The sequence below is a fragment of the Phyllobates terribilis genome, unplaced genomic scaffold (genome assembly GCF_046119375.1).
Source record: "Phyllobates terribilis strain yellow unplaced genomic scaffold, ASM4611937v1 Scaffold_11__3_contigs__length_659146591, whole genome shotgun sequence".
In the NCBI taxonomy this organism is placed as follows: domain Eukaryota; kingdom Metazoa; phylum Chordata; class Amphibia; order Anura; family Dendrobatidae; genus Phyllobates; species Phyllobates terribilis.
In genome coordinates this window covers 188,727,435-188,749,433 of record NW_027362771.1, presented here as the reverse complement: position 1 = coordinate 188,749,433, position 21,999 = coordinate 188,727,435, and the positions used below count along the sequence as shown (strand labels likewise).

Here is a 21,999-nt window from a genome sequence, read left to right as displayed (position 1 = left end):
ATCAATGGGATGGGCTTTTTATAGAAATCCATTCTCTAGAGATAATCCAAACATGTCCTTATTATAGTGAGTGCAAAATGATTTGTAGCACCTGGTCCATTGGCGACATCAGTAAACTATGGAGCCTGGAATGGAGAACCGACTCTTACCTGACAGCATCCATTTTTCTTCTTTTCATTAGCTGGCTTAGCACAATGTAATCATTGCTGCGTGACGCTAATCGAGACAAGATCCACGGATGACATCAGGTAAGACTGTTCTTAGAGGTCCCATCCAGTGGCCAAAGATTACTGACATGGTCGGGGGGCCGGGTCCCTCAAACAGATTTGCACCAATTCTAGTACTTCTATATGGAGATCCTTTGGTCTTCTTTATTATTCTCCCAATTAACAATTTTTTTTGCTTGTCAGGAGCTCTAGGACTATTCATATGGTAACACTCTAAGGCCTTTATGACTTTACTTCTTACGTAACGAGAAAAAACACAAACATTGAGCTTGGTTTAAGATGGTATACATGGAGCATATAAACGCATGTTCTCAATGGCCATAAATTAGACAACCTACAAGAAACAAAATGAGTATAAACCCTGCTGTAAATAGATAAGTAAAAAGCAAAAGTGCATTTAAATAACATAGGGTACATAGTAACACTGTTCTTGATCAAATATAGCATAAAAGCCTTCCCACCAACGGCAAAGTGACCCTATTTGGAACGGTCCTACACTGTCTAATATTAAAAACCTTACCATGCGTCAGACTTGACCTCAGTGTGTGAATAAGTGCAGACAAAGGAGGGTTTATGTTCATTTTGTTTCTTGTAGGTTTTTTTCTCATGTAATGTTTTATTTAACAAAGGCATTTATGCCAATTAAAACGTTTTAATAACAAGGAATAGAATATTATCAATAATGGTTAGGACATCGGCAAATCTCCAAGTACTAGTCAATAATACATTGAAGTGCACTAGAATGGTCTTTCTAAAAAAATATTATAGTGCAGTAGAATGCATAATAATTGGTTTGTCTAAATTATTAGAAAATTATTTTCTAAATTATTATCTAAATCAGTCTAGTCTGCATGCCAGCATTAAAGGGAAGCTGTCACCTTATCTGACAGAAACATAATGTAGAGACAGAGACCCTGATTCCTGCAATGTATCACATTCTGGGCTGAATGGTGTACATTTTATCAGCAGGAGATTATCACTAGAGAACTAGTAAACTAGCTGCCACGTAGTCCTCCATAATCATGAGTTCTGTATAACCCTTGCTTGTAGTAATGTGTTAAGGGGTTCCTCTTACAGCAGCTGTGACATATGATAGAGGCACATAAAGCAAGGGCCACAGCTCAAAACACAGTGTTTAAAAAAAATTAAAAAACAGACAGACGATTTCAAATGCACCAGATTTATGAAGAAGTGCGAGTCTTCTTATAATGTCAGCACAATTTTCTCCATCTGTGTTATCCATAAAAATATTTATAAATTGTGATATAAAACTTACCGGTGTACTATTCTTGAAACTGGCCGATTGATTTGCATTTGATAACCCTGTCAAAGACACAGAATATTTTTTAACCAAAAGTCGTTGACCTACTGAAATGATCACAAGAATCTACTATATAATTGTCTTATCCTGTCTGTCTGTCTGTCCTGGAAATCCCGCGTCGCTCATTGGTCCGGCAGCGGCCAATCAGCGCAGCGGGATTTCTGAAAAAAGATGGCGGCCGTTAGCGGCTCATCTGCGGGACGGAGCTCAGCGGCGATGCAGCCGGGAGCTGAGCGCCGCAAGGCGCTCATCTCCCGGCCGGTACCAGAAGGACCTCGACCGCCGGACCCATCTGCGGGACGGAGATGCAGCCGGGAGATGAGCTCCGCGAGGCGCTCATCTCCCGGCCGGTAGCAGCGGAAGGACCGCCGGCGTCGCTGACCTCCATGCGGAAGGCAGGACCAGGGAGCGGCGCTGCGGGTCGGGATACTTCTGCTGCGAGCGCCTGCTCACTTTATGGCTGGAACAAAAGTGATCAAAACTGAGTGAGACCACCTTTCACTTCACAGCAGCTTCTTAAAAGCCGCTCAGCTCTGCTCTCTCAGTCTCCATGCTCAGCACGACAGCTTACAACGTAGCTACAGCTTACAATGGAGACTCCTAGAGCAGAGCAGCTTTTGTCCTCCGGCTCCATATCCCGATGTAAGTGGAGTGAGCAGATGATTATGTGCGTTCACGCTGCTCCTCACCCCGACAGAAACTATATAGTAACTCAGACATAACCAGCACTTCTTCAGGCTGCAACCCATCTTCATACGTGCCTAGGGCAGATTGCAGTCTGAAATAGATGACAGCCAGTGTCAGAGTGGGATGCCAAGGGCCCCCCAGTAACATTGACACTATTCAGCTACACAAATAATTCCTGATCTGATTACATTCACAATTTTACATCTGCTTCTATAGAATAATGGGTGGGTAGTTTCTTGCTGTGCCTGCACATAGTGACTCAAGTGTATTGTGCCTCTCACCCTCCTATACAAGGGGGTGAGGGGTTCTCTCCTCCGTTCCCCTATGGACCAGTCCGAGCCTGCTGACCTCAACCATCTTGGATTACTTCTCAGATAACCCCTGCATGTGGTGAGAAGCCAACCAGCAAAACCGTACCCCTGAAGCCTGAATTTCATAAAGGCACAGCATCATTGCAACAGTGAATACTGCACAGTCAACACACTTACGAATGGCTCCAAAAGCAAAAATTCCTTCAAAAATCTTGGCGTTGATCCAAACTTATGTATTAACTAGCAAAAAAAGATATTAAAAATATATGGCAAACCCAACTGTTTCGCTTTGATCTCCCAAAACACCACAAAATATTGCTACAAACTATAATTTTATATTTCGCCTACATCCCTCAATTTTAGAAAGCCAAAAATACCAAACATCCATTCACGGAAAATGAGGCTCTTACCAGTTTTGCTATTCTGGGGCTGCTCTAAAAGCTCTTTGGACATGCTTTGTGAATTACTCTGTCTCGAACGCATATGATCTTCACTTTCGTCTTCGGGTACTGAGCTCAGAAGAGCTGGACGCGGAGGAGCATTATCTTTTGATGTCCCTTTATCAATATCGGTCAGTGGAGATATGATTTCGTGCAATTTATGGTGGGGAGAATTCACGCTCTGTGTGTGTGTTGCACACTTAAATGAATGACTGGTTGAGTCCCAGTCTGAAGCGTCTAAAGAAAGTCAAAAATACTAAATAAGCAAAATTAAGAAAAGAGAAATTTGTATTTTTTTTATCTTTCATACAAGCATGCCATATAAGAGCTAGATGGTGGTAAAAGTACCCTAATAAAATAATAGTATCATATATATTGTATTCGCACACATATACAATGTGTGTGTATGTAGCTGGAAAATAATAAATCAAAACAAATGAACCAACAATTAGATAAAAAAAAAAATAGAACTATGCACGTAAGAGCTAATAATCTAAATAGAAAGAGATGTGTATGACAGTTGTGATCAGCTTCTGTTTAAAAGTTATTAATATACATATAAAATTGACTATATATTACCTTCAATATCGTCTGCATCGTCCAGTCCCAAGTCTGCCATAAGATCTAAAAATGACAAACAGAAATGAATATATATAACATCAGATTTGGCATAAAGCAGCGCAGATCAGTGAAATGCATTCTGACTACCTGGCTTATTTTTATCAGAAGTTGTCTGAAAAAATTTAGGCTTGGAGCCTTCATTCGTTTGTAAAATCGGATCCTGCTGAAAGAAAAAAGCAAAAGATGTACAGTACAGACCAAAAATTTGGACACACATGAATTGGCCAATTTATGCGCTAAGAACCTCCATTTTTTAAAGTAAGTACAGCTTACTGAGCATTAATACAATCTAGATCATGTTTTTATTGTCTTTAGCATCTTGGCGATAGTGGAATGCTGCTGCGCTTTCTTATATACAGTACAGACCAAAAGTTTGGACACACCTTCTCATTTAAAGATTTTTCTGTATTTTCATGACTATGAAAATTGTACATTCACACTGAAGGCATCAAAACTATGAATTAACACATGTGGAATTATATACTTAACAAAAAAGTGTGAAACAACTGAAAATATGTCTTATATTCTAGGTTCTTCAAAGTAGCCACCATTTGCTTTGATGACTGCTTTGCACACTCTTGGCATTCTCTTGATGAGCTTCAAGAGGTAGTCACCGGAAATGGTTTTCACTTCACAGGTGTGCCCTGTCAGGTTTAATAAGTGGAATTTATTGCCTTATAAATGGGGTTGGGACCATCAGTTTTGTTGTGCAGAAGTCTGGTGGATACACAGCTGATAGTCCTACTGAATAGACGGTTAGAATTTGTATTATGGCAAGAAAAAAGCCGCTAAGTAAAGAAAAATGAGTGGCCATCATTACTTTAAGATATGAAGGTCAGTCAGTGCGAAAAATTGGGAAAACTTTGAAAGTGTCCCCAAGTGCAGTTGCAAAAACCATCAAGCGCTACAAAGAAACTGGCTCACATGAGGACCACCCCAGGAAAGGAAGACCAACAGTCACCTCTGCTTCTGAGGATAAGTTTATCCGAGTCACCAGCCTCAGAAATCGCAGGGTAACAGCAGCTCAGATTAGAGACCAGGTCAATGCCACACAGAGTTCTAGCAGCAGACACATCTGTTAAGAGGAGACTTTGTGCAGCAGGCCTTCATGGTAAAATAGCTGCTAGGAAACCACTGCTAAGGACAGGCAACAAGCAGAACAGACTTGTTTTGGCTAAAGAACACAAGGAATGGACATTAGACCAGTGGAAATCTGTGCTTTGGTCTGATGAGTCCAAATTTGAGATCTTTGGTTCCAACCACTGTGTCTTTGTGCGACGCAGAAAAGGTGAACGGATGGACTCTACATGCCTGGTTCCCACCGTGAAGCATGGAGGAGGAGGTGTGATGGTGTGGGGGTGCTTTGCTGGTGACACTGTTGGGGATTTATTCAAAATTGAAGGCATACTGAACCAGCATGGCTACCACAGCATCTTGCAGCAGCATGCTATTCCATCCGGTTTGCGTTTAGTTGGACCATCATATATTTTTCAACAAGACAATGACCCCAAACACACCTCCAGGCTGTGTAAGGGCTATTTCACCAAGAAGGAGAGTGATGGGGTGCTACGCCAGATGACCTGGCCTCCACAGTCACCAGACCTGAACCCAGTCGAGATGGTTTGGGGTGATCTGGACCGCAGAGTGAAGGTAAAAGGGCCAACAAGTGCTAAGCATCTCTGGGAACTCCTTCAAGATTGTTGGAAGACCATTTCCGGTGACTACCTCTTGAAGCTCATCAAGAGAATGCCAAGAGTGTGCAAAGCAGTCATCAAAGCAAAAGGTGGCTACTTTGAAGAACCTAGAATATAAGACATATTTTCAGTTGTTTCACACTTTTTTGTTAAGTATATAATTCCACATGTGTTAATTCATAGTTTTGATGCCTTCAGTGTGAATGTACAATTTTCATAGTCATGAAAATACAGAAAAATCTTTAAATGAGAAGGTGTGTCCAAACTTTTGGTCTGTACTGTATATAATGATGTGGATAAAAGATAGCTGCTATTAAGTATGTACAAACAGGAAATAAACAATACAGATTCCTATGATGAAATACATATAACTATTAGCATGTAGCAAGTAAAGTGGCACACAATTGGTTTTTTTTTAGGACTAATCCATATCGGTCATCGATACTTGATACCTTTCTTGTTTCCAGTGGATTCACAGCTGCAATGTTATCAGAAGCCTCTGCGGAGGACAGAAAAAAGAAGACATTAGTTAATTTAATAACATTCAAAAAATGTGCAAAAATGGCCAGCACAGAAATCCAAGAAAAAGCAGAGTAAGGGCTTGTTAACACCTTGTATTCCTGCTGCAAAAAATGCAGTGTTTTCCAGTACCGGCAAAGTGAATGTGATTTCTGAAATCTCATGCACAAGCTGCTTATTTTTTTGCAGATTTGAATCTTTAAAGTGTTTTGTAAATTCTTTCAGTGTTTACGCAAATTTTCACCCATTGAACTGAATGAGAAAAAAAAAAACAAGAAAACACGCAAAAGCAAAAATGCGTAACTTATATGCAGTCTTTTTACTTCCAACACTAGGATTTTTGCTGTAGAAAAATCTGCTGCGAATACTAATGGTGTGCACAGTCTTAGGGGTTTCTGGTACTGCAAATGCTGCATTTTTTCCATGGCAAAAGCATAAGGAAAAAAAGGTGCAAAAACACAACGTGTGAACAAGCCCTAAGGGTTAGTACCGCAGAAATCTGTTATGGCTTTAAAGAAAAGTAATGGGTTTGTCTTCATACCCCTGTGACTAAAGTACCAGCCCTCATCTTGTATCTTACAGCTTCTTGATTGTTTCGAAAAAGAAGGGCAATAATACATATCTAGTAAAGGAATGAGAATTTACAGCTCAAGTAACGCCTTTGGTAGCAGACAAACTTCCCATAGATAGTCAAAATAACACGTTCTTATACTAATGCTTTTTGTTTCCAAACAAATACATTATATTGACAGATTTGCTTTAAGCCCAGAACCACAGCTATAAAGAAATGAGATAATTGAAGGGAAGTCTAGAACTCTTGTCTTATGACTTTTTGCAGAGATGCTACTTGCAGTATATAGGCATTGTCTACAACAACCCCGTTATCTGTATATTAAAGGAACACTAAACCTGCTAAATGGGAATAGTAAACAGGAGCTCAACTTGTCCTTTGTGTTAATCTGCATCTTACTGCAACAGTTTTGTCAAAATCCTGTAAAAAACATAAGGATAAATCTTCTGAACTGTTCCATTTCCGGCTGGAGAAAGGGTGACGGGTGTTTAGCTAAAGAGGAAGGGCTTATAGATCCGCTTGTCCTACTGCAGACAGGCTGATGGGGGACGCTCCTGCTCCAGACAGTTGTCCTAAAGGGAATCGGTCAGCAGGATTTCACAACCCAAACTATTGAAGTATGCAATCAGCTTTTTCAAGTGCAAATGAGGCTAAAGAATCTATTGGAAGATCTGAAGACTTTTTCAATCCAAGTCTATTCTCCACCTAGCGGCCTTCATATGCTTGACTGACTGCCTCTTTGTTTGAAGACACACAAAACAGATCAGTGAAGCAGGAGGAAATGGCCTAGTGTGGAGAATAGAGCTGGAGTGACGGGGGGCTTCAGATCTAAAGCCTTATTTGCATATAAATTCAAATGGTGATTTCTCCGTAATGGAGGAACAGACTGGTCATGTAAAAATATTGCTTGACTTGTCTTAGAAAGAGCTACATGCACATATACGGTAAATAATTTAGGAGATTAAATCCTGCTGATTCACTTTAATACCAGGACACAAGAAGGGGAAAGGAAACATGGCTGACCTTCTTGGACACACAGAGTAGATTTTATTCAATATTTGTTAGGATTAACGGGAACCAGACAGGGAATACATGCTGACCGAACCATGTGCACATGTATCAGACACTGGCTATGTGATTTCAGCTATATATGTTTGACTACAAAAGGCCGCGGCATTTCAGAGAAAAATATACTTTAAAAGACGCACAAGAGAAAAATCAAAAAGGCTGGTACTCGTTGGCTTCTCCCACCTGAACCCTTTGAGTGATAGGGCTCTCCGTGCATGTGTGTATAGGGAGAGACCTGTGAATTATGGCAGTGGGCAGGGAGAAGCCTCAGAGGACCCGTTTTTCCGACCAGGCTCTTGTGCGGCTCCTTTCTCAACAGCTTTTAAAGTATGTTTAACCACCTATCAAAAAGTAGATGATAAATGTATGACAGGTGGGAGTCTACCTACTGTCAAAATCCTGAAAATGGTGGTGCCAAAGTTTCCTGTTTGAATTGATAGGTGGTGTGCATGCATTACAACTGATCCATACAATTCCAAGAAACTAAAGGAGATAGCTCTTCTGTCAATTCGATAGATGTAAATGGAGCATTCGTCTTACATGTTAACGATTACAGTTCTGCAGTGTACAACTCCTCTTCATCACATAGTAAAAGTCTTACAAATAAACCCAAAAAAAAAAACAAATGGTGGAATTGTTTTTATTTTTCCAGTCAATCACACAAAGAATTTAAAGGGGTCGCCTCCTATCAGACCATCTTCGGCCCCAGATGCAACTCGTGAAAAAAAACAAAAAAACAAATAGCGCTGTACTCACTTTCCCTGTGTCCACCAGAAAGTGTTAAAATACAACTTGACTTACAAAAAACAAGCCCTCGACGGCTATGTCAACAGGAATAAAAAGGGATGACTGTTAAATGAAGGGAATTGAAAATAAAAGGGAAAGAATAAAAAATAGCGGCAGAGGCAAAGAGAAGTGTCAATGTGTGAATTTCATTAAGAACCTTGCTGATGATGTAGTTTCTAAGAAAATATGTAAAATGACTGTAGGTCGAGGTTTCCCCTAAATACATGTAAAATGGACATTATGTACGGGATACAGTTGAAATGTAACTACCATGAAATCCATACCTTCATTGGACTCTTCTGAGATACACCGCATATGGGCCTGAACAGAGGGCGGGACGGAATCGCTGGCAGATTGCTTTCTTGGGCTCTCAGAGGCAGACTAATTGGTGAAAATAGCAGTAAAACATCAAATAAATAAATGGATATAGTTTATATGGGGTCATCATAAAATGAAATTGACTAGTGATTACGAAATGACAGAAATGGCATATACCACACATTTATAGGGAGGGGATTGGCAACATTAGGCTGCATTTGCTTTTTTTTTTAATACACACTTTTAGCTTGGGGTTTGTTGCTAAGTATCAATCTGAATTTATTGTAATACAAGTCTGCAGTGTGTTACTAAAGAGTAAGTAGGAATAAACTCTTTTTTACAAGCACATCCACAATATTTCTCAGTTGATTTTCAAACCTAATATATTCAAAAACGTTCGGGATAGTGAATAAATGGCGTACTGTACAGTCTGCGCACAGCAGTTCTTCAAGAGAAGTCAGCAGGATTTAGCCAAGTACACACATGGCCATATTGGCGCTGCGCACTGATTAAAACGACACTTGTGGTGAAGAAATCAGTTTTGAGGATTTTGTGTAATCAGGGTTTGCAGTTTTCTTATAATCATAGCTGCATGAATTGGGGCGAGTAGGGTCTTCGGCTCTACCACTGCTCCTACTATCTTTTTCGTCCTTTCGGTTTAAACTTTGTGCTGTGCCGTCCTAGCCATTGGTGGTGATTGCGCACATTGATCTCCTGGTAGTCTTCAGGAAAATGGCGCTGATGGCGGCACATGAGCAAATCTACCTCCTGGCAGTCTTCAGTGAAATGGCGCAGGTAGCGGTGCATGTGCAGATTAAAATCACAGCACGTCATTAAGCTGAGATCTAGGTCTGTGCATGCGCCATTTCACTGAAGACTGCCAGATCAATGTGCGCAAGCACTGCCTGCGGTTAGGACAACGACGGCGCAGTTTAAACAAGGAGGACGATTAGTACACCAGGAGCAGCGGAGGGGCTGTGGTAGAGCTGAAGACCCTACCCACAGTCCAGCTCCAATGCACAAAATTATTATAAGAGAACTTCAAACCCTGATTCACCACAGGTATCGTTTTAATCAGTATCACAGCATCAATATGGCCATGTGTGTACTTTACTTCACAAAATCCTACTGACAGGTTCCCTTTAAGTATTATTAGTCCCCGTTAAATGGCAGAATAAGAAACCAAACCAAAATGTCAAAAATAGGTATCACTTTGGTTTATATAAAATCCTTCTTATAATATCAACAGTACCTCGGAGTCCCAGGGTGATTCAACATCATCATCTTCAAAGCCTAGTTCTGTCATTAATGCAACTGTAGACATAAAATATATCAGTACTAGGTTTGATAATCCACAATGTAAAGGTTTATGAATCTTAATCCTAATATTACTTCTAATTAATTAATTCTACTTTCCAACTACTGCCCAACTAATCCACCAGCAATTAAAGAGATGGCCACTATTAGTATTAGGTCACGGCCCCACTATCAGTATTTGGTCAGTATTCGGTCAGTATTTTTTCTCAGGAGTGGGAGCCAAAACCAGGAGTGGGTGATAAATGCAGAATTGGTGACTTGTTTCTATTATACCTTTTCTCTGATTGTTCCTCACCTGGTTTTGGCTCCCAATCCTGAGAAAAAATACTGACCAAATACTGATAGTGGGGCTGTGACCTAACATATACATACAGAAGCAAAACAGAATGGTATCAAAGCAAATTATGTAGAATTTACACGACTTCTTCACCTGATCACACTCTTGTAGTAGCGCTCTCTAAAGAACAAGGCCAGCATTTCTGGAAGCCATCATCAGAAAATGACCTATTGTTTAAATCAGGTTTTTGTGTTGCGTGTATATTTTTTATTTTTTTTAAAGTTGGCACTTTTTTTTCCCTTATCATGATCTTTATATAGAATAAAAAGAAATAGCAATTTTCACATTGGCCACCAAGCCTTTTTAGACCCATACTTCCGAGAGGAACAGTTTTCAGCAGGCTCTTTATCATCAGAGGTATTATTACAGGGACAGGTAAAACCTCTATAGACATATGATACTGCCATTTGCATGTGGCTGATCCTGCATTAACACACCTGACTCTGCTGCCCCCTCCCTTCACAATGACCTTTGCACAGGATCATTAGACACTATAATACAAAAGATAGTGACCATTGTGGCCATGTACATGTGTTATTTCCTGAAACAGAAGGAAATAAGAGTCTTTAACTGTTTCCTCTACAGCACTTTGTAATACAACTCCAATTTAGAAGGAAAAAAAGGGGCTGGCAGCAATTTATGCATCAAGATATAAAAATATATATTTTATTAAATAATCAAAACACCATCACTAAAAAGTGAAAGTTCCCAAAGAAAAGCGACTTTCACAACAGGAGAGGACACACAATAGACAAAAGTTGCAATAGTGCATTGTAGCGTTATTGTTTTAACCACTTCCTGATGTGGTCAATTTCTGTTTTTGCTTCCCTTCGAAGGGCCATAACTTTTCGTTTTTCAGTACACATAGACATATGAGGACTTGTTTTTTTGTGGGACGTGTTGTACTTTTGAATGACACCAGCACATAGTCTACTAGAGCACAGGAAAAAATTCCAAGCGAGGTGAAATTGCAAAAAAATGAGCAATTCTGACATTGTTTTTACAGTGTCAATTGTGTGGTAAAATTTACCTGGCATCATGGTTCTCCTCCTCAGTACGATGATACCAAATTTTTGAAATTTTTTTTTTTTTTTATTGGGGGGGGGGGGGGGGGATTTGTAAAAAAAATAAAATATATATATACACACACACACACACACACACACACCAAAAGTTTGGACACACCTTCTCATTTAAAGATTTTTCTGTATTTTCATGACTATGGAAATTGTACATTCACACTGAAGGCATCAAAACTATGAATTAACACATGTGGAATTATATACTTAACAAAAAAGTGTGAAACAACTGAAAATATGTCTTATATTCTAGGTTCTTCAAAGTAGCCACCTTTTGCTTTGATGACTGCTTTGCACACTCTTGGCATTCTCTTGATGAGCTTCAAGAGGTAGTCACCGGAAATGGTCTTCCAACAATCTTGAAGGAGTTCCCAGAGATGCATAGCACTTGTTGGCCCTTTTGCCTTCACTCTGTGGTCCAGCTCACCCCAAACCATCTCTACTGGGTTCAGGTCTGGTGACTGTGGAGGCCAGGTCATCTAGCGTAGCACCCCATGACTCTCCTTCTTGGTCAAATAGCCCTTACACAGCCTGGAGGTGTGTTTGGGGTCATTGTCCTGTTGAAAAATAAATGATGGTCCAACTAAACGCAAACTGGATGGAATAGCATGCCGCTGCAAGATGCTGTGGTAGCCATGCTGGTTCAGTATGCCTTCAATTTTGAATAAATCCCCAACAGTGTCACCAGCAAAGCACCCCCACACCATCACACCTCCTCCTCCATGCTTCACGGTGGGAACCAGGCATGTAGAGTCCATCCGTTCACCTTTTCTGCGTCGCACAAAGACACGGTGGTTGGAACCAAAGATCTCAAAATTTGGACTCATCAGACCAAAGCACAGATTTCCACTGGTCTAATGTCCATTCCTTGTGTTCTTTAGCCCAAACAAGTCTCTTCTGCTTGTTGCCTGTCCTTAGCAGTGGTTTCCTAGCAGCTATTTTACCATGAAGGCCTGCTGCACAAAGTCTCCTCTTAACAGTTGTTGAAGAGATGTGTCCGCTGCTAGAACTCTGTGTGGCATTGACCTGGTCTCTAATCTAAACTGCTGTTAACCTGCGATTTCTGAGGCTGGTGACTCGGATAAACTTATCCTCAGAAGCAGAGGTGACTGTTGGTCTTCCTTTCCTGGGGCGGTCCTCATGTGAGCCAGTTTCTTTGTAGAGCTTGATGGTTTTTGCAACTGCACTTGGGGACACTTTCAAAGTTTTGCCAATTTTTCGGACTGACTGACCTTCATTTCTTAAAGTAATGATGGCCACTCGTTTTTCTTTACTTCGCTGCTTTTTTCTTGCCATAATACAAATTCTAACAGTCTATTCAGTAGGACTATCAGCTGTGTATCCACCAGACTTCTGCACAACACAACTGATGGTCCCAACCCCATTTATAAGGCAAGAAATCCCACTTATTAAACCTGACAGGGCACACCTGTGAAATGAAAAACATTTCTGGTGACTACCACTTAAAGCTCATCAAGGGAATGCCAAGAGTGTGCAAAGCAATCATCAAAGCAAAAGGTGGCTACTTTGAAGAACCTAGAATATAAGACATATTTTCAGTTGTTTCACACTTTTTTGTTAAGTATATAATTCCACATGTGTTAATTCATAGTTTTGATGCCTTCAGTGTGAATGTACAATTTTCATAGTCATGAAAATACAGAAAAATCTTTAAATGAGAAGGTGTGTCCAAACTTTTGGTCTGTACTGTATATATATATATTTTAATTGTGCCGCCATTTTCTGAGACCTGTAACGTTTTCGTTTTTCAGTCGATGGAGCTGTGTTAAGGTTTGTTTTTTGCAGGGCAAGACCACATTTTTATTGATACAGTATTGGGATAGATAAGATGCTTTGATCGTTTCTTACTGCATTTTTTTGTGGAGTTGAGGCTACCAAAAAACCCACAATTTTGTCATGTTGATTCTTTTTTGTTTACTGATTCGGTTAATTAATTTCATATGTTGATAGATCAGACTTCTCTGTATGCAGCGATACCACATGCAGTATGTGTATATATTATATATATATATATATATATATATACATACATATATATATACACACACACACACACCTAATATATATACATACATAGTTTGTGTGCGTGTATATATCTAATGTTATAGTGTGTGTGTGTGTATATATACATACACACATATATATCTTTATTCTTAATGGGGGGAAAGGAGGGTGAATAAAGCAGGAATAAAATAAAAGCTAAAATTGGAAGGTCCTCTTTAAATATTTGTGCCCTAAACAATTGAACACTATATATTCAGTATAGGCTATACAACACCATGCAAAGAGTTGCCTCTATGGAAGCTTGTCCACAGAATGAGTTCTGCAGATTCTGATCACAGCACACATGTACAAACCTTTTCTGCCAACACCATCTCCACTGGCATGGACCATTTCTGGCTGAGTATTATCTGTCCTAATCGATTGTTTAGCACTTTCATCAACCTCATCACCAGAAAAAGATTCATCCTGAAAAAGAGAGAACAGTGGATAATGAAAGTCCTACAAGCTAAACATGTGCATGTCAGAATATCCAGATGAAAAATAATATCACTAAGGAATAAAATCTCATATTTTTCATAAAACATACACATTGTTGAAAAGGGAAGAAGTGAAACTAGTGTAGCACAGATAGCACGTGTACTAGGGAAAAATATCATCTACAACCTACTGAAAGGAAAGCACACGCTAATTGTCTAGAGATGACGGGCAGAGGTCTACTCACGTGCTTTCCCAATACCCTAGTAAGTTTGCCATCCACACCTGCTGTATCGGTATCTTTAATATTGGAATCTAACTGTTCCGTTTCTTCACAGTGATACTGAGACATGCTATTGTGTGTGTGGCCGTCTTCCCTGTCCATCATACGGTCTACAGGAATGCATGGCTGGGTACATTCACTTGTTTTCTTGTTACATTCTTCTCTTCTACTGGTAACAGTAACCTGTTTATTGGTTTGTACAGGTGATTTAAAGCTGATTTTTAACTGGGTCATCTCACTTTCCATTGGGGAAGTTCCAATTTCATCATGTTCAGGTAACCCAAATATGAGTGACACTGGAACCTCTGAACAAACATGAAGATCTTTAGCATCCTGATCAGAATTTTTTGTGCAGTCATTGGGAAGAACGTTATTGGAAGAGCTTTGTAGATTATTTTCAATAACTTCTGCATGATCCGACTCAATATTATTGCTACATCCAGATGTACCTTCCACACCTTCTGGGACACAACTGGCCTTAATATCACCATGTTTTGTACAGATTTTACTATTTTCACCAACACTTTGATCGTCTTCTTTTTCTAAACCATCTCCATGACTTTCAGACACATCACCATCTTCCCCATCTTCTTGCTCTTCCTCCTCCTCATTATCTTCACAGTCTTCTTCGGCCTCCTCACAGTCTTTAGATTCATCTTCATCATCATCTTCACACTCTTCTTCATCATTCTCAATCTCTTCATCCTCACACTCTTCATCCACTTTCTCGTTCTGTCCATCATGATTTTGCTCTTCTGCACAGTCATTACTGCCCTTGGAGTTGGACTTTTTCCTGCCTTGATTCTCTGATTTCCCTTATGATTTTCAAAAGTCCACAAGAAGCAGGGAGAAAAAAATGAAATTAAATATATTAATAAAAGTGGTAAGTAAGTAAGTAGTTAATAAACATTTTACCTTATGTACTCCGAGGAGGGAGGCAGAAGGCAGCTGGGAAGGTTTTACAAGAGAGCCAGGATTAATGCACACAGGAAGGAAGCGGGTCTGGGGGAAAGGCTTAGGAGGGGACTGAAGGTTTGCTCCTTCATCTTCACTATTATGAACAGAGTCTTCTTCACTATCTGATTTACTCTCCAGAGTAAAGCCCGTAGGCTGTACTGAAGTAAAACTACCCTTTTCAATAACTACATCAAAAGAAACAAAGACAAGTCAGTTATGAACTACACACCAGAAGTCCATCCCGTCATGGGCTGAATGATCAGCTATTAACTTACTGTTCTTTTTTGTGTGCAGGAGTTGCGTCAAACTTGGTTTTGAAGTCTTCTGCATAGGACAATAAACAAAAAGACGAAATGGATTAAATATATTAAATGTGTGAAAATATTGAGAAACACACACCTTGAAATAAAATAGATTCTAGCCTTTCATGCTCAATACCTCCACATACTGCCTTATCATCCTTAGTCTATAGTTCACCCATCACATCGGCCACCTGCAACCCAACCTTCACCAAGTCTAGAGATCATCATTTTCTAAAATGGACTATACCTCTATTGTCTCTATTCAGGAAATACCAAAATTATTAACACAATCTAAATATACACAGACTATGAGAAGCAGATAAAGAAATTAGGAGGCAGGACTTTGTGAGTAGTACTTAGTTCTGTTGTTAAAGCCATAATAAAGTCTGTAATACCTTTGGACTAAAATCTAAGTCATCTTCATCAGAAGACGGCCAGGAATCAGCATCTTCAGAGGCACGGCTAACAAGAAGAAAAACATTAGACTATAAACATATGAAGGATATTTACAATGGAAATTGACAGTTCAGATATTTTTTTTACTTAAAATAATAAATTACATCCATTATATTCTAATGCAAGGAGTTTGTATGTTCTCCCTGTGTTTGCGTGGGTTTCCTCCGGGTTGTCCGGTTTCCTCCCACACGCCAAAGACATACTTATAGGGAATCTAGATTGTGAGCCCCGATGGGGACAGTTCCCATAATGTCTGTAAAGCGCTGTGGAATTAATGGCGCTATATAAAAGTGAATAAAATAAATAAATAAAATGCAGCATTTACAGTACTCTGACCTTTATCTATATGAAAGAAAAGAATACGTTTTCATGCTGTAGATATGTAAACTTCCGTGACTACACCTGTCTTTAGAACTAATGTTATTGTAAAGTACAGTAGACTTCAGCACACTGCTGTAACTACACCTGTCTGTATAGCTGGTATGTTCCCGGAAAGTACAGTAGAAGTCAGTAATGTTCTACAACTATTTGGGGGTCCACTTGGACTGCAGACTGAAGTTAGAGTTGCCACACAGAGAAGATGTACAAGACGGGGAATTGCAAACTGTACTTCCTACGGATGCTAACGTCATTTAATAAAATGTTAGAAATGTTCTACCAGTCCGTAGTGACAAGTGCCATCTTTTTCGCAATCATATGCTAGGGAAGTAGTGTGCGGGTGTCTGATGCCAATAAGTTAAATAAGCTTATCAAGAATGCAAGCTCCTCTGTTGGCCGCCATCTTGCCACTTTTGAGGAGGTAGTGGAGGAAAGAATTCAGAAGAAGTGTTTTGCAATAATGAACAATAATGCACACCCATTATGGGAGCTGTACATGAGGCAGAGGAGCACCTTCAGTAACCATGACTGGTGGATTATTGGCGTTCTAATGGTATATCGTACTGACCGGTCATAAGTAGGAATGTATAAGATTATACCTGCAAAATTCTACTGTTATGTTGTAATTCATATCTATGTTCTGCTGCTGTGATACTGCAAGTTCCCTCGGGATCAATAAAGTGTATTGTACACCTGTCTGCATAGCCGATGTTACTGTAAAGTACAGTAGAAGTCAGTAATCTTCTGTAACTACACCTGTATGTATAGCTATTATGTTACTGCAATGTTAGAAGTCAGTAATCTTCTGTAACTACACTTGTCTATATACTGTAGCTGTTATAGTTACTGTACTGTACAGTAGCCCCATTAATCTTCTGTAACTACTCCAGTCTGTACATCCGATACGATACTGTAAAGTTAGAAGTCAGTAATCTTCTGTCACTACAACTGTCTGTAAAATACAAGTACAGTAGAAGTAAGTAATGTCAATCTGTGAGGACAACCATGGCAAGAAAAAGTACAACCTGGGCTTCAGAAGAAGGCAAATGGGTACAAAGCAGTTATAAACTGGTGCCCATTGTATGTAAGGAGTCATTTGGGCAGAGCAGGAGAGATGAACAGTCATGGTGTCCTGACCAGTTGCAGGCCCATTCCTCCGTGACTGACATCCAGAAGGGCAGGTGAACTCAGCGCTAGCTATGCTGGTTTGAATTCAAGTACATGATCTTTTGATCTTCCGCTAGAGGTGTCTGGAAGAAGCTTTCCCTCCTTACTCCCATTAGAAACACATGTTCAGCAAATCATTCATGTTTACAGTGGAGTTTCAAGAGACAGATGTTGGCCAAACAAGTGCTGTGCCAACAGTTACATGTGAATGCATACTTGGTTAAGCATAGTGTGATGAAAGTCTAAAATAAACCATACTTGCCACCACACCTTGCTTCAATGGCCTCCACCAGACCTTAAAGTGCAACTGTCGCTTTAATTTTTATTAGATAATAATGTAGAGCAAGCGATTTTAATAATATTTCAAATATATCTTATAAATGAAATCCAAAAGAAAATCTTTCCAAAACCTTCTAGAAGATGCCCCCCTCTGCTGTTTCTGAAGCAAATAAGTATTCAGTTCCACACACACACTGAATATACCTTTCTAAGTGTGGGGACGGAGCCTACAAAGCGTGCACGCTCCAGATGGATCCGATGCTCTGTATGTCAGTGCATCAGCACTGTACACGAGATCTGTCAGCTCTTGGTTGTCGGCACACAGCTCCTCTCTGCTCATATGATGTGCTCCAGCACGGGCAATAACACAGAGAAGTGCCGATGTCGCTGAGCTCACAGGGACCAGCTGACAGGGCAGGGGAAGTGCTGATGTTACTGAGCTCCTTCTGCCCTGTCAGCTGATTTTCCTGTATCTGTGCTATATACAGAGGAAAACTGCCGACATCACTGAGCACACAGGAACCTGCTGACAAGGCAGGGGAAGTGCCGATGTCATTGAGCACACAGTAACAAGCTGACAGGAGAAGAGCTATGTGCTGACTACCAACAGCTGACAGAGCTCAGCACTGTGTGACTGAGGTAGTCTGCTGATGCACTGACATACAGTGCATGGGATTCAGCCAGGAGCGCCTACGCTGTGTAGGCATCTCCCCATCCCTTAGAAAGCAGTGTTCAGTGTGTGTGGAGCTGAATATGGGTTTGCTTCAGAAACCGCAAAAGGGGAACATCTTCTAGAAGGTTTTTGAAAGATTTTCTTTCGGATTTAATTTATAAGGTATATTTGAAAGCTAAAAAATTGCTTGCTGTACATTATTATGGCTTTCAACTGGCAACTTAAAAATAGGGTAAAAAAATAAGATTCTTACCTGGATTCAGATTCAGCTTGAGAAGCGTCATCAGCTCCTGATAAAAAAAAAGAACTTCAGGTAATCAAGATAAATACTGCTTTGGATAAAATTAAAAAAAAGTGTTCTCAAATTACTTATGTACTCAATAAAAAGAAAGCAATAGCTTAATAATATGTTTGAACATCTTTTTCAAGTTAAAAGGAACCTATCACCAGAAAAAAGCTATTAACCTGCATTTATGTGGTTAATCTGCAAGTTAATAGCGTTAACCTGCCCGGGTCTGCACTTAGCCGAACACTGCGGGAAGAAAATGAACTTTATTCCCCCTGAGAGCATTCCGGTGTCAGTCACGGGGGTGGCGCCAGCGCTCCAAGAGTACAGAGCGGTGACTGTAACGGGACTCCTGGCCCTGACTGACAGCAGATCCCAATGCAGAGCCAGTGTCAGTCAGGGCCTGGGATGCAGTTACACCCACCGCTCTGTATAAAGAGAGTGGTGACAGAATCCGCAATGACTGAAACCGGAACCCTGCCAGGGGGAATAAAGTTCGTTTTCTCCCTGCAGAGTTCGGCTACGTGCAGACACCGGGCAGGTTAGTAATGCTGTTAACCTGCAGATTAACCCCATGTCTGGTTTGCAGGTTAAAAGCATTTTTTTCTGGTGACAGGTTCCCTTTAACTCTTCAGCTGTTCACTCTGCAGGAACTTGCTTTTTAAAATGGCACTATACAATACAATGGGCTCCCCCTCTACTTCTTGACCACCACAGTCACTTACATACTGCTTACCGGTGTGAGCCCCCAAATCCCATACTGATCTCACAATAATGGCATATACCGTAATAAGAATAGGCTATTATTTTTTCTAATGAACACCCCTTTAACGCCAAGTTATTTTTAGCTCAAAAAAGGAATGGTGATTAGTGTTGAGCATTCCGATACTGAAATATCGGGTATCGACCGATATTTGCGGTATCGGAGTTTAGATACTGAGTTCCGATACTTTTAGAATATCGAATACCGGAATCGGAAGTTCCCATAATGCCTGCGCTCTGCAGTGTCTCTGAAGTATGACAAGCTGGATGGCAGCGCTCAGCTTACTGTACTTGTCATTTAGTGTTAAAGGATTTATTAAAAAAGATAATAGTGTTTTCATGCACCGTCTCTTTAAAAAAGCCGGCCGGCAATTCAGCAGCGGCATACACCGGTACCCGACACTTTACAACAGAAAGAATAGAGCATCACACATAGATTAGATAGATAGAAACATGTCAGTCACATATATAAGAAGTACAGTGACAGTGTTGCTTACTGTACTTGTCATTTAGTGTAAAGGATTTATTAAAAAAAAACAATAGTGTTTTCATGCACAGTCTCTTTAAAAAAGCCGGCCGGCAATTCAGCAGCGGTACCCGACAATTTAGAATAGAAAGAATAAAGTATCACACATAGATTAGATAGATAGAAACATGTCAGTCACATATATAAGAAGTACAGTGATAGTGTTGATTACTGTACTTGTCATTTAGTGTTAAAATAAAGGATTTATTAAAAAAAAAATTGGCGTGGGGTTCCCCGTAATTTTAGGCTCTAGCGGAGGTTAAGCAGACAGCTGGGGCAGATGTTTGAAGCCTGGGAAGGTGGTAATACCCACGGAGCTTCCCAGGCTACTAATATCAGCCCCCAGCTGAATACCTAGCCTTTACTAGCTATTAAAATGGGGACCCCCAAAAATTGAATATTGACCCCCTCCCAGGCTAGAAACACCAGCCGTCAGCCGCCCCAGAAATGGCGCATCCATAGGACGCGCCAATTCTGGCACTTAGCCTCGCTCTTCCCACTGCCCTGTAGCGGTGGCAGTGGGGTAATAGGGCTGGGGTTGATGTCAGCTTATAATGCCAGCTGACATCAAGCCCAGGTTAGTAATGGAGAGGTGTCTATAAGACACCCCCATTACTAACCCCATAGTCAAAGTTAAAAAAAAAAACACAAACACCCAGAATAAAGTCCTTTAATTGAAATAAACACACAATTTTTTAATGTTCTAAATTAAACCATACTTACCATCACGCCCATTCCAGCTGAAGCCAATGTCTTCTGCAATAAAAGTAAAATAATAAACCAACCTCATCCTTACCTTTCCATGGTTCCCAGGACGGCTCCAGCACTGCTACATTGACATGACAGGCTGGATCGCAACAGAACGCTGCCATCCAGTTTGCCATGCCGCAGAGACTGAGAAGCGCAGGCATGCTTGCGCTCCTCAGTGTCTCGCTGTCACGGCATCCAGATGAGCCGAGTTCATGTCCAATGAACTCAGCTCACCTCATGCACGTCACTGCCAGCGTGGGAAAATTCCCCTTGTGCTCAGCGCTTGAGCAGGAGAATTTTCCCACGCAGTTAGTGACGTGCATGAGGTGAGCTCATGTCCAATGAACTCAGCTCACCTCATGCACGTCACTGACAGCGTGGGAAAATTCCCCTTGTGCTCAGCGCTTGAGCAGGAGAATTTTCCCACACTGTCAGTGACGTGCATGAGGGGAGCTGAGTTCATTGGACATGACCTCGGCTCATCTTTATGCCGTCACAGCCAGATACTGAGGAGCGCAAGCATGCCTGCGCTTCTCAGTCTCTGCGGCATGGCAAGCTGGATGGCAGCTTTCGGCTGCGATCCAGCCTGTCATCTGAATGTAGCAGAGCTGGAGCCGTCGTAGGAACCATGGAAAGGTAAGGATGAGGTTGCTTTATTATTTTACTTTTATTGCAGGAGATCGTTGGCTTCAGCTGGAATGGGCGTGATGGTAAGTATGGTTTAATTTAGAACAATAAAGAATTGTGTCTTTATTTTAATTAAAGGACTTTATTCTGGGTGTTTGTGGTTTTTTTTTTTACTTTGACTATGGGGTTAGTAATGGGGGTGTCTTATAGACGCCTCTCCATTACTAACCTGGGCTTGATGTCAGCTGGCATTATAAGCTGACATCAACCCCAACCCTATTACCCCACTGCCACCGCTACAGGGCAGTGGGAAGAGCGAGGCTAAGTGCCAGAATTGGCACATCCTATGGATGCTCCATTTCTGGGGCAGCTGACGGCTGGTGTTTCTAGCCTGGGAGGGGGCCAATATTCATGGCACCCTTCGAGGGCTATTAATATCAGCCCCCAGCTGTCTGCCTAGCCTTTGCTAGCTATTAAAATAGGGGGGACCCCACGTCATTTTTTTCGGGGTCCCCCATTTTTATAGCTAGTAAAGGCTAGGTATTCAGCTGGGGGCTTATATTAGTAGCCTGGGAAGCTCCATGGGTATTACCCCCTTCCCAGGCTTCAAACATCTGCCCCAGCCGTCTGCTTAACCGCCGCTAGATACTAAAATTACGGGGAACCCCACGCCAATTTTTTTTTTTTATATAAATCCTTTGTTTTAACACTAAATGACAAGTACAGTAATCAACACTATCACTGTACTTATTATATAT

At 40.8% G+C, this 21,999-nt stretch overlaps 1 protein-coding gene across 8 annotated transcripts in view; it reads right to left on the bottom strand.

Moving 5' to 3' along the window:
- Positions 1-21,999, bottom strand: part of ANKRD26 (ankyrin repeat domain containing 26) — a 100,197-nt gene that overhangs the window by 47,033 nt on the left and 31,165 nt on the right. For 5 of the 8 annotated variants that reach the window (XM_073651895.1, XM_073651897.1, XM_073651898.1 and 2 more), the window contains exons 7-19: positions 18,544-18,580; positions 15,733-15,799; positions 15,311-15,359; positions 14,994-15,220; positions 13,675-13,786; positions 9,816-9,877; positions 8,530-8,626; positions 6,362-6,442; positions 5,754-5,800; positions 3,695-3,770; positions 3,566-3,610; positions 2,957-3,223; positions 1,504-1,550 (exon numbers count right to left, since the gene is read on the bottom strand). In XM_073651895.1, coding sequence (XP_073507996.1) covers positions 1,504-1,550; positions 2,957-3,223; positions 3,566-3,610; positions 3,695-3,770; positions 5,754-5,800; positions 6,362-6,442; positions 8,530-8,626; positions 9,816-9,877; positions 13,675-13,786; positions 14,994-15,220; positions 15,311-15,359; positions 15,733-15,799; positions 18,544-18,580 — 1,214 coding nt within the window. The remainder of the gene's footprint in view (positions 1-1,503; positions 1,551-2,956; positions 3,224-3,565; positions 3,611-3,694; positions 3,771-5,753; positions 5,801-6,361; positions 6,443-8,529; positions 8,627-9,815; positions 9,878-13,674; positions 13,787-14,993; positions 15,221-15,310; positions 15,360-15,732; positions 15,800-18,543; positions 18,581-21,999) is intronic. The other 3 variants (XM_073651896.1, XM_073651901.1, XM_073651902.1) reach the window with 3 other exon arrangements.